Source organism: Salvia hispanica, chromosome 2 (genome assembly GCF_029641045.1).
Source record: "Salvia hispanica isolate PSC_SH4W2 chromosome 2, Shi_PSC_v1, whole genome shotgun sequence".
Classification (NCBI taxonomy): Eukaryota; Viridiplantae; Streptophyta; class Magnoliopsida; order Lamiales; family Lamiaceae; genus Salvia; species Salvia hispanica.
The window spans coordinates 2,756,265-2,769,476 of record NC_142693.1 but is presented as its reverse complement, the minus strand read 5'-3'; the positions used below and the strand labels follow the sequence as shown (position 1 = coordinate 2,769,476).

The window sequence follows — 13,212 nt, the reverse complement described above, 5'->3', positions numbered from 1 at the left end:
AAGAAATCGAATTAAGCAGGGTATGGCTAAAATAAAATATTTCTTATGGTTAGAATCTTATTTGTATTGATCCAATAAAATTACTGAATTCGTTATCAAATTTACCGTAGTAAATTAAAAAATCTTCGCCCATTTCACGAACTCGGATGGTGTATTTATTGAATAAGATGAAGCATTGATACTTAAAATATTTGATACGATAAATTAGCAGAAAAATTAAAAATTTTAATCAAATTCTTGTTCAATCTTATAATTTTATAAATCAATCGATAATACTTTCCACGGTAGTTGAGTCATTTCATTTTCCGTACTCGTTTTGGAATAATGATAATAAATAGTTAAAAAGGAAAGAGAGTAAAGTAGGAGACATAATAAGTTAGATAAGAGTCTTATTTACATTATTCTCTGTCTTACTTTATTTTATCTCTACTTTAACTATTTATTATCAATTTTCTAAAACGAGTGCAGAAAATGAAATGACTCGGCTACCACAGAACGAATGTAGTATAAAATTTGGATTTGCTCACAATCATCACGTAACTAAACAATCTGATCATCTACATGTAATACGAATACTTACGTTAATGTTTTTCAACTGAACAATGTAGTTTAATTTCTCGTATGTATGAATAGTCGACATCGATACCGGTAATATCCATGTCCGCATCCATTTTCTCATCTGCCATATCAGATACAATTTCGACGATAACGTCCGCATATGATTTCCCATCTCCAATTTTCTCAATTAACCTTAAAAAAATACATGATACACCAATACTTAACCAAAATTCACCTTTTTCTATAATTGCCAAAATAGAAAAAATAAAATCAAAGTAAAAGTTTGTAAAGTTAAAGAAAAAGAAGAGCAACCTACCTAGATTCATACAAATCTTCCATAGCTATCAAAGTTTGCAAGAAGATATCTTTCCCGTTGGCTTCTAATTCACAGCACAAACACCAAAAGAAACAAACAAACAAACCTCTCTCTCAACTGTATATAAATTTAGAGAGAGAGAGAGAGAGAGAAGAGAAGAGACACGGACATGCAAAGGCCAAGTGCTGATGATCAATGTCCTACTTTTGACCCACTCCATTCCCATGAACTCACCGCTCTCTCCCTCTCTCTCTTTATCACTCACACCAATTGATCCATCTCTCTTCAATTCAATCCCTTCTCATGGCGGAGATTCACCTCGACGCCGTGCTGCAATTCCTCAGGAGAAACGGCCTCTCCGCCTCCGAATCCGCCCTCTTCCAAGACATCACCGACCGGAAATCCGCCGGCGCCGGCGCCGGAAGTCCCGAGGCCTCCTCCGATGATGATGATGATGAATTCGTCAGCTTTGGCTCCTCCGGTAGTAAAGTTTTCCTTTTTTTTGAGATGGTCGATTGATTTGATTCGAATGTTGCTTTTTTTGAGTGTGAATGTTTGAATTTGGTGTAAAGATTGAATCTTTGTTTGTGGGCATTTGTTGAATTTTTGAATTTGAATGTTTTTTTTGAATTTCAAGATCATGTTTTTTTGGAAGAATTTTTCCTGTGATGAGGCTTTCTGAAAGGAAATTTGAAGAAAAAGGGATGTTTTGATGATTGTATAAGATTTTATTTTGAAAGAATGCTTCTTTTATTGGTGGGGGCTTGAGCCCCCTCGTGTATTAGTTATAAGAAATGCTTCTTCTTTTTTTAAGATGTTCGATTGATTTAATTCGAATGTTGCTTTTTTTGATCTTGTTTCAGTTTGGATGTTTGAATTTAGTGTAAAGATTGAATCTTTTTTGGTGGGCATTTGTTGGATTTTTGGATTTGAATGTATTTTTTGAATTTCAAGATCATGTTTTTATGAAGACATTTTTCCTATGATTCGATGTGACGAGAATTTGAAGAAAAAAAAGGGATTTTGGCGATTTTTAAAGATTTTATTTGGAAAGAATGCTTCTTTTATTGGTGGGGCTTGAGCCCCCTCCTGATTAGTTATAAGAAATGTCATTTTTGTATTTTGCATTTTTTTTGGGTGAATGTTTTCTGTTTTCTTGATTGTTGCTCATGTTTTTTTAAAAAAGCAGAGTAATTTGGCTACTGGATTTGTCTAATTAAAGTTGCAGAAAACCCGATTTTTTCGACGATTTTTTATTGAAAAAATGCTTCTTGTGGTTGGTGGGGGCTTAAGCCCTCTCATCTCTGATTGAACTGCATACATTTGTGTTGGTGTAATGTGGATTTTTGTTTTCTGGTATCTGTGAGCTATTTGGTGATTAATTTGTGTTTTTTTTGTGCAAACTAGTATTGTATTATTAATTTGATTGTTAGCTAAGGATATTCTACTTGTCTTGTGTTGATATTCGTCGTATACGAATTCCAGATTTTACGAATCCGTATGCCATTCGCACCACGCGACCGGGTTCTCAAGCCTCATCCGATAGGCTGTCCCAGTTTGGAACTGCTCGAGACTCCCGTGATTTCGATATGCAGAACGACGCGTTGTGGTACAAGGAGGACGACGGGGACTATGCTATGCCGCCCCTCTTTGACGGGAGGGACTTTGATGGCGACCCCAGCGAAGACAAGTTTGTGATGAGCGTGCAAGCAGAGGAGCCCGTTGAGGATGAGACGAAGCAAAATGTGGTTTCTGAGGGAAGAAAACGATGGGAATTGGATTTCGAGGAGCACTTCAAGTGTGAGCCTGATCATGACAGTGATGAAGTGAGTGAGGGCTTTCAACTTGAAAAGGTCAGCAAAGAGTGCGACGAACATTGCAATGGCGTTGAGACGGTCTACACGGACGTATGCAAGGAAGAGAGTCCTACAAAGGCCGGGGTTGTAGGCGTGAACGACACCTACAACGTTAAGAAAGAGTCTCCAATTGATGATGATGTAATTGGTGGAGCCTCATTGGACACAACGGCTGAAAGGGCTCGTGCAATCCCGGATGAGCTTCTGAGCTACGAGAAGGAGGATGATTATGAGATATTCGACCTAAGGATCGTGCACAGAAAGAACCGGTTGGTGAAGCATATCTGAGTACGGTCGTTTCCAATTTATCAAATCCCGTTTGACAAAAAATTTGTTATGCTTAACGCAGGACGGGTTTTGAAGAGAACAAGGAGTTTCCGATTGTTCTGAACAGCGTCATTGCTGGTCGATATCATGTCACGGAAGTTCTAGGATCGGCTGCTTTCAGCAGAGTCGTCCAGGCTCGTGATCTTCACTCAGGGACCGATGTTTGCTTGAAGATCATCAAGAATGACAAGGACTTCTTCGACCAAAGCTTAGACGAGATCAAACTTCTCAAGTTCGTCAACAGGAACGATCCTGCTGACGAGCGCCATATTCTACGCCTCTATGACTACTTCTACCATCAGGTATGATCAATTCGATCGTTTTTAAACATATTCGACATTTTATAACATATGTATCGCGCTATATATGTGAATAGGAGCATCTCTTCATTGTGACTGAGCTTCTTCGAGCAAACTTGTACGAGTTCCAGAAATATAACCGGGATTCGGGAGCAGAGCCCTATTTCACAATGCATAGGCTGCAGGTACTAGTTTTCGTAAACCTCATCTTCAATTCAAATGAAATATATTTGATGAAAATGGTAATTTGTAGGTAATAATTCAACAATGTTTGGAGGCATTAGTGTATCTTCATGATTTAGGAATTGTTCATTGCGATCTAAAGCCCGAAAACATTCTGATCAAGAGCTACCGAAGGTGTGAGATTAAGGTTATCGACCTTGGCAGCAGTAGCTTTCAGGCAGATAATCTGTCCTTGTACGTACAATCACGTTCGTACAGGGCTCCGGAGGTCATGCTAGGCCTTCCCTACGACCACAAGATCGACTTGTGGTCGCTCGGGTGCATCCTGGCCGAGCTATACTCTGGGGAGGTAACGCACGCACGCTTGTTTTTATCTCGTTTAGTTAGACATTATGCATTTTTGTGTCGATAATTTGTCAAAAATTATGCAGGTGCTATTTCCGAACGAAGAAGTTGTGTTGCTTCTTGCGCGGATGGTGGCAATGCTTGGCCCGATTGATGGGGAGATGCTCCGGGATGGGCAGGAGACGCACAAGTATTTCACGAGAGAATACGATCTTTACTATATAGACGAGGTATGTGGTTTAACTAGTTTTGCACCCGTGCGATGCATAGTGAAAGAAGTGGTTGAAATTTGAATAGGAGACGAACGAGGTGGAGTACATAATCCCGGAGGAGATGGCGTTGGAGGAGCATCTGCAGATACCGGATGATCCGGTGTTCGTTGATTTTATGAAGTGCTTGCTCGAAATCAATCCGGCGCGACGGCCTAGTGCCCGGGAGGCGTTGAAGCACCCTTGGCTTTTCCAGATATGAGAGTGTGAGATTTTTGTAGGAGGTGATAGATCATCTTTGTTCTTCTCTGGAAATGTATATAACATTTTTATTCAATTGCATTTGAGCCTTATTATTTGTATGCTATCCCATTGTTATAATCTGTTTATGCACGAAAAATTGTCTCATTTTTTTATTTTGAATATTCCATCAAAATTAATCCAATTCCTCTTTAGAGCATTCCATCTGTGCTCATTGGCAAGAGCACAAATGTGGGTCCGGACCCACTTTTATTCATTTTTTACTCTTTGCGCTTAAATAAGAGCACAACATCCACATTCATGCTCTTTCGCAATGACAAGCTCAAGGATCCCACCATTCTATTATTTAATTTGAATAAAAACATTTCCACAATATTAAAATGTATTAAAAATACCCGGAATATGATTACAAATTAAAAAAATTTAAAAATTACATAATTAAATTCATAAAATTTAAAAACCTACTACTCGTTGCCAAATTTCGCCCAAATGTGTTTGATTAGGTCTTCCGCAATGATATCGGTGAAATCCATTTTTGAATTTTTTAGAGAGGGTTTGATTGAGAGAGGAAGATGTAGATGAGTTGTATGAAAAAATATGAATGAGAGACAATTTGATGTGAAAAGTGGATGATGAATGTGTGTATTTATAGATGATTTTGAGATTAAAAAAATAAAAAAAAATTCAAAAAAAATGGTAATAAACGGCTCTATGTTTTGGGAATCCAAAAATATATACTCCATTTTTTTAATTTTTGGTATTATTCTCAAATTTTTTAAATAAAAGGAAATTGCCAACGGCTAAACCGTTGGCCAATCACGTGCCGCCACGTTAGCCTACTCAGCGGCACGGACGTGCTCTTATTATCGAACAGCGTTGTGCAGTCGACACAGACAGATAGCTGCGCAGCGGCGGACAGCGCATGCCGCGCCGTCGGCACGGACGTGTCCATCCATAAGGACATCCGCTGCGGATGCTCTTAAGATAATTTGTTTACCATTTTTTCTCCTTTTCTACTTTACTCACATTTCTTCATTCAATCCATATTTTACTAATTATATCTTAAAATTCATTCAATCTCATATTTTACCAATTACTCCGCGTATCTTAAAACCCATGCCCTCATGAATGAATTATTTTTATGAATGAAAAGAATATATAATTGGGATGTAAATGTTTGTTCAACCCGAAATCTGTGAGCCGACCCAATTTTTATGTTACTGTCTAGTGACCAAGTCTTCGACCAAGTCTTCAGTCTTTTGTGTGGGGTAAAATAGACGTAGACCTAGTTTGTTTTTATAATTGACTTTGTAATAATAAAATACGCAAATCCTTAGAAATTTCTATGCTAGACTCTCCACGTCAGTCATCTTTATCCAATCCAATTTCATTTAATTTTTAAATTACATATTCATTTCTTTTTTCTATCTATGGAGTTCATTTAATGTCTAACACTTACAAAATATTTTTTAATATATTTGTAATGATATATAGGATTTGTAATCAGTTTATTATATGAAAGAATATAATAATAATTTTATAAAAATTATCTATGGTTAAATTTTTAAATAAAATCACGAGAGAGGAAAATTGTAGAAATGTTGAAATATTGAAAATGATATATTTATATTATATATAGAGAAAGAAAAAAAAATCCATAAAGATTGAAATGCATATAATTTTTTATAAATAGTTAAGTAATTTTTATTTAAGTGAAAATCTAAGCAAGCCATTAAAAATGGTACTATAAGCTAAGTTATGATGAAAAGCACAAATGAAAAGAAAAAGCTAAGTGAGGGATAAAGACAAATGGGAAGTGTTGAGTCTCTGTGGATGCTGAGGAAATCTATGTTACTACTGGCAACTATAAAATAAATTAATAATGTTGGTATATTAATTTATATGTTGAGATTGGGATCTACATATTTTAAAAGGTATCCACTAGCACGAAAAACTGTCTCTTCTGATTGGCAAAATATTCCTCTTTTTTCTTACTTTTGTTTCCTTCCTCTTTTTCAATTCTTTTGCATTCTTTCTCTCTATTTTACATAGCACAATCAATCCAATATTTGGCTTTTATTATTCATCTTAATAAAGAAGATCGCCGGTCATGTTAAAAGGCTTTGCAGCGGCCATAATTGACAATCGATGATAGATGAAGAACGAAAACAAACCCTAATCCCAAAGGATGAAGGGAGCTATGCACAGTAAGGTCGACAGTAGCTCTGGAAATCGATTTTAATGAAATTTTGGCCACAGCTATTAGACGACACTCATGTTTGGATTCAGAATCATATCAAACACTTAATTTTACAATATGACACCGGATATAGATTTGTATCATGACATATATTAGAAAGCTTGACTTGTGTTACCCGCTCAAAGTTGCACAATCTGTCTCACTCAAAGTTACATATTTCTAAAAATGAAAATAGCAATCTGGAGTATTTTATTGATTCTCTCGCCACATTATACGTTAAATAACACTTCATTAAATTATAATGCTGGAAAGAATACTTTAATTAAGATGGAACAAAAGGAATTGAATACAATGATTTAGATATTGTTTGACTGATAGTTGTGGGGTTAAGAGTTTTAGAATTGTAAAGCAATAGTAAAATTGGTGTTTGTTGAATTTGAATGTCAAATAATGTCTGCTAAAGTTGTTGGAAAAATGAGTAAGAAATAATACTATTGGGATTTAAAGAAATTAAACTTTCTAAAGCTAATGTTAAAAGCTTAATGTAGTTTTCTATCGTATTAATAAAAAATGGCGGATCCAAGTAAGATCGAGAGGGTTGACGACCCTACCGTTTGCCAATGAGGTCCCAAGAGTCTAATTAAATGTACATCCATTCATAATTAATGGTTATTCCTATCGCATTAATTAAATAAGATACCAAATTACCATAGCAATTTGAGAATGGATACCTTACTATGGAGAGGCATAACTTAACCACCACTTCAACAATAGTTTAGTCTAATGAAGATTGCAAAAAACATCAACTTTTCTGTTGGAAAAATAATTTAAGGTATTTTAAAATCATCAACATAAACTCATTGGATTGCCGTTGTTAGATGACCCACCATTCCGACAGTATCCAGAGTTTCTTGAACATTATGATAATTTATATCGAACATATCATTAAAATCATCATCAACAATGACTCTTCTCGCTTAACAGTTGGGCATTTTGCGTGGCTCGTCGCGCCATGACGAGATGGCCGCTAGCTCTTGCTGCAAGCACATCTCGTGAGTTATTTTAACATCGACCCCGAAACCATTTTCGATTGTACCCTAGTAAAAAAAAGATGTACGTGTAACCACCCCCGTTCCTATATATTGCTATGGTCGGGTATATAAGAGGATTTTGTAAAAGATTGTAAACTCTCCTTAAAGATAGAATCATAAATTGCAAATAAATATACAATAATACATGGTCTATAAATTATTATTATTTCATCAATTAGTACTATATGTATTTCCTTACTAAATCACATCGATCTATTTATTTTACTATAACATGTCATTAAAAGATAGTATTTGATTTAAAAGATTTATAATAAATCTAAAATCAAAGAAAAAGTGATTCATTTTCTAAATCTGCACATATTTATTTCAAAAATTGAACATTTTTTAAATGATCACAAAAGGAAAATAAAAATACATTAATTCAACTTAAATTAATTAATCTTAGTAAACCAATTATAAATACAATTATATAGTACTACAATTTTGATACATTTATGATTTTCAAATAGTCAGCATCATTGCATTGAACACTGATTTATTTTTATCCCAAAGTCTTAATTACAAAAAACTTAGAAACAAACGAAAAATTAATTAAATAATTGAATAATCCCTCCCTAAATTTAAGCCCAACTGTATTCATAATAATACAACTCAATCTCTCCTTTTATGTTTCTTCACTCGCCCCCACTCTCGCTCTAGCCGCGTGCAATCCACTCTCCCCCAAAACCTTTTAATTTCGTTTTCAATTTCGATTTTATGTAAAATCTGCAGTTTGATCGCAATCGCAATCGCCATCGCCCCCAATCCTGACCACTCCTCTCCGTCGCCTCCGCATCCACACACCTCTCTCTCTCACTCTCGCGAATTCCGGCGGTTTAATTTCACCAGTATTCCGTTGAATTTTCGATTGGTGATGGCGGAGCTGGCGGCGGCTGAAGTGTACGCGCCGCGGACGCTGCAGGTGTGGCGCACGCTCCTCAACTGGCTGGCGTTCTTCTTCCAGATCTTCGCGCAGATCCTCCGCGGCACGCCGTCGTTCAACCAGGTCCTGTCGTACGTAGGCCTGCGCCAGGGCTCGCTGCTGCCGTCCGCGCCCCACGCGCCGCCGCAGTTCAAGCCGCTGCCGGTGGTCGAGCTGTCGGAGTACTCGGAGGAGCACGAGGAGGCGGTTGCGGTGCGCGGCGGCGGAGAGGGGGCGGCTGATGATTCTCTGCCTTTCGGGAAGCTGACGGTAGGTTTTATTGTGTTTTTTATTTGATTGTGAGTTAATGATGGATGGATGTGCTGTTTGTTGCTTTAATTGATCGTGGTTGACTTTGCGAAGTGCTTAGTAAGTGTGTTGTGGATGTAGATTTAGTTTGTTTAGCTGATTTTATATAGAGAGCGAATTAAAAGGAAAGATGAAACATAAATTTTAGGATTCAGTTACTATTGTTTTTTCCTGGAGTTGAGCTGAGAAGAAGAGTGATTTGACAAAATAGTTTCGAGTCAATGATTTTTTATGAATATGTTGTGCTATTTTGTAAGAAAGTTGAGGGAAAAATAGGGATTGGAAGGATTGGATGAAATAATATCACATGGATTTTTAGATTGGCTTTATGTTTATGGTGCTATACTTGTTCCTAGTACAATTTTTTGTTATTGCTAAATTTTTATTTAAATAAATTTTGATCTTTTGATAAATGGGATGAAAATTATTTTGGATGCATTCAGGTGGTTTTAGTCCTTTAGGCAGTCAATAGCACTTATTAGGAGTTTACTTCTGCCGATGTCTTTTCTAATCATAGGAAATGCGTAGTCTATTGAACTTGTTCTAATGGCATTTGCATAACATAGAGAGTTGAAAAGTTATTAAGAATCTGAACTGAACGAACCAGTGTGTAGCAGCTTCTGATGTGAAATTCTCGCTGACAAGTTGAACTTCAGTTGCTGAGTTATTTGCTGAAGACCATTGCTGGTAATAATGGCCGAGCACAGTTTGAAGAAGTGAACCCCATGAGAAGTGTAGGCGAACAAGTTAACTGTTTAGATGTTAATTATGTCAAGTGCCGGTGCTGCTGTATAGGATAAAAAGAGAACTTGGGATGTCGGAAGAAGTTAAAACCCATAACAAGAGTAGGTTAATACGCTCCAAGAGTAAATATTGAACCAGTCTAGTGAAATTGCTTCCTTTAATAGACAAGAATGAAACTTGGGGCATTACTTGAATGATATAATGATTTATTTACTTAATAAAAGAATATAAAGTTTGGATGAAATTTGAACTATCATAGCTGATGTTGCCTGCCTTACAATTTTGAAAACTATTTCTATGTCAGGCTATGAGGGATAAGACTTCATATTTCTGTTTATTTTGCTACATAAAGGTTTATTTAAATTTAAAGCATTTTCATAATCATTTGTACTTTGGATGCAGGTTGTTCTTGATTTGGACGAAACTCTGGTATGTGCATATGAGACGTCAAGCTTGCCAGCCATGCTACGCAGTCAAGCCACAGAAGCTGGTATAAAATGGTTTGAATTGGAATGCATATCTTCTGACAAAGTAAGTTTCTGGTTCCGTTGACCTTAGACTAGTAATTAAGCTATCTAAAGTAGTTCATGATATTTGGTATTGATTTACACTGTCTATTTCTCAATGAAACTCCTAGGAATTTGAAGGCAAGCCTAAGATCAATTATGTGACAGTGTTTGAACGTCCTGGGCTTAAAGAATTCCTGAAACAACTCAGTGAATTTGCTGATCTTATACTATTTACAGCTGGACTTGAAGGTTTTTTTTTTACCTTATTATGATGACATACTTTTCTTGATCTCCAGCTGCAACTTTTTATGTATGATATTTACAATTGGAGTAAAATTATTTTGTGTTTACAGGCTATGCTAGACCTCTCGTAGATAAAATAGATTCTGCAAATCTGTTCAGCCGGAGACTTTACCGGCCTTCTACCATTAGCACGTAAGTTATCTGTTAACTTTGGTGGTACATACCAGAATATATTAAATCTCTGAAGTTACTGGTTTTGATTTTTGCTGTTGTTAGATGTGTGAGCCTCTACCTTTTTCATTTCATTGTGGGAAAGGAAGCTAAAGTACTTATGTGGGTGATATAAATAAAAACTTAATTAAGGTAGATATTGTACTTAATAACAGTCCACCAATACACTCATTACCGAACTCTGTGGCATGAACCTGATGGGACTAAGTAAATGCTAAAATGATGAAGTATGTAATGGATTCTAGAAAGAAATAATACTATTAAATGGAAATAATCGTTGGTGTACAGTTTTTATGACATGCTATATGTGTATCCTGATTTTGAGTGCTTTTCTCAAATTCATCCACCAGAACTCAGCCATTCATTTGAAAATATTTTGCATAAATCACAGGGAGTATCGTGAACATGTGAAGGACTTATCTTGCTTGTCGAAGGACTTCTGCCGAATTGTTATTGTTGACAATAATCCATTTAGTTTCTTGTTGCAACCATTAAATGGCATCCCTTGCATACCATTCTCTCCTGGGCAACCTCATGATGAACAGGTACGACTATAACCCGGCATATAAGTCACTCGCACTGAACCATTACTACACCTTAACTTTTTATCACGATGCAAATAAGTGCACTTTATACTTTGAGTTTAATCTGCTCTCACTTGAAAAAGGTTTTTGCTCGAACCTCGTTATCTTCTTTTCCACCTGAATTAATTTGTGGATTCATCTATACAGCTTTTGGACGTCATCCTTCCTTTGCTAAAGAATCTTTCTCAACAAAAGGATGTAAGGCCTATTCTCTACGAAAGGTTCCATATGCCCGAGTGGTTTCAGAAACATGGAATTCCTTCTTCGGGATGGACATAGGAAGAAACTGGCGGCCGTCATGCATGTCTTTATGTAATATAATGCTTAGGATAATTATATTCTTTTCACAAGGCAGCGTCTCCAACTCGGGAGCCAACAAGTTTTGTACAGCATTGTTCGGTGCAGTGAAGCAGCCATTGACGAAGTTTCAGCCTTGTCACAACCCGAGCATGATCAATTGTGAAAAGTAAAGTTCTCTGTGTAACGTCGTTGTTCATAGATGCAAAATCGTGACGGTGTATCATCCTAGTATTGCATATCTTGATGATACGATCAATTATTTGCAGTGACGGGCCTTTGTTGCTTAATTATATGATAGGTTTGTGGAATGTGAATTATTTGTTTCAACATCGTTTTGACTATGCTTCAATAGAGAGTTTTATAGGTGTTGATATTGTTCTCTATTTTGCTAATCAAATTAATCGTGTATGTTGAGAACCTCACATCATTCAGAGTCTTGAGAGAATCGATTTGAAATACCTTTGATATATTAGTAGTATTTTCATTGCCCATAGAAATTGAAATTGAAAGATAATATGATGCTTTAAATTTTTGGGACATCCCAATCCAAGGTGATACGAGTCATTTCACCTTTTGGAAAAAATCAACTCTTTAATTTGCTACTTTATTCTCTACCTATTTTATTTTCTCTCCAACAATCTCTCTTTAAATCTCCTTTAAAAAATGTTTCGATTAATTTGGAATGGAGCAAAATTTGTTGGGCTAATTGATTGTTGATCTAACATAAAAAAATTGTTTTCAATTTGAAATTGAACAGAGTGACTCAATTAAAATAATAAAAAGAGTTTGACATCATTTACATTTATCAGCTGAAGGTAAGACAAAAGTCACAAAATAAAATAGCAATAGCTATGTAAATAGAGACTATATATTTAATTTGTCATTTTATTTCATAAAATTCAATTCCTAGTGAGTTATCAACCTTACCAAACATGCTATACATCCGTAGATACGATCAGTTATGTAAATAGAGACTATATGGAGTATTTAATTTGTGTTGCTTCCCTGTAATTTTGCACGATTTTAGATATTAGACTTACGTAATTTTAGATCATATTTTGCTAAGAAATGCAAAGATTAAATTTTGACTAGCTTGTGAAGAATGTGCATGCAGTAAAAGAGCTTAAAAATAGGTAAAAAATAACAAAAGGCGGAGCTCGGGATCAAGTACGGAGAACCTGCGCATGCCAGTGATTCACTAGGTTCGACGCACTTGGATACCCAGTGACTCGTTGAAAATGTACTGTATCTAGAAGATGTGCAACGACTCGCTAGGCTCACGGACCCAGCGACTCACTAGAAAGGCGTTGTACTCTAGAAAACATTCAACAACTCCCTAGGTTTAACACACTAGCTTACCTAGCAAGTCTTTGGGAAATGTAAGTGAAACTGTCGTCCAGCCCTAGGTATAAATGGACCTAGGGCACGAATTCCAACTATCCAGCTGACCCCAGAAAGAGTTTTGAGGACTTTGGAGTGATTTCGAGGGATACGGATTGAAGACGAGGATTCCACTCCGAAAATCACCTCGGGAGTATCTTATAATAGATTTTGTCATGAATTGTACAGTATGATTTTTGGATTAATAATGTTGAATTGTTGATTAACATGAGTAGCCAGTGACGAAGCCACTATGGGGCCTGGGGGGCCCCCAACTTATACAATTATTATTATATATATGCTATTACAAAGATAAAGATTGTGAGTAGCCCAGTTGGTTTCAGC

General features: G+C 36.3%; 2 protein-coding genes across 2 annotated transcripts; both read left to right on the top strand.

Moving 5' to 3' along the window:
- Positions 1 to 918: 918 nt before the first annotated feature.
- Positions 919 to 4,509, top strand: LOC125213037 (putative dual specificity protein kinase YAK1 homolog). The gene is made up of 7 exons (XM_089063777.1): positions 919 to 1,355; positions 2,360 to 2,999; positions 3,080 to 3,359; positions 3,434 to 3,541; positions 3,610 to 3,888; positions 3,971 to 4,114; positions 4,182 to 4,509. The coding sequence occupies exons 1-7, from the start codon at positions 1,178 to 1,180 to the stop codon at positions 4,353 to 4,355; spliced, it is 1,803 nt and encodes a 600-aa protein (XP_088919903.1). The 5' UTR covers positions 919 to 1,177; the 3' UTR covers positions 4,356 to 4,509.
- Positions 4,510 to 8,306: 3,797 nt separating this feature from the next.
- LOC125202252 (Haloacid dehalogenase-like hydrolase (HAD) superfamily protein) lies at positions 8,307 to 11,856 on the top strand. Its single transcript, XM_048100619.2, has 6 exons — positions 8,307 to 8,837; positions 10,023 to 10,151; positions 10,258 to 10,378; positions 10,483 to 10,564; positions 10,995 to 11,148; positions 11,335 to 11,856. Exons 1-6 carry the CDS (start codon positions 8,520 to 8,522, stop codon positions 11,464 to 11,466), a joined length of 936 nt encoding a protein of 311 aa, XP_047956576.2. The 5' UTR covers positions 8,307 to 8,519; the 3' UTR covers positions 11,467 to 11,856.
- The last annotated feature ends 1,356 nt before the right edge of the window (positions 11,857 to 13,212 follow it).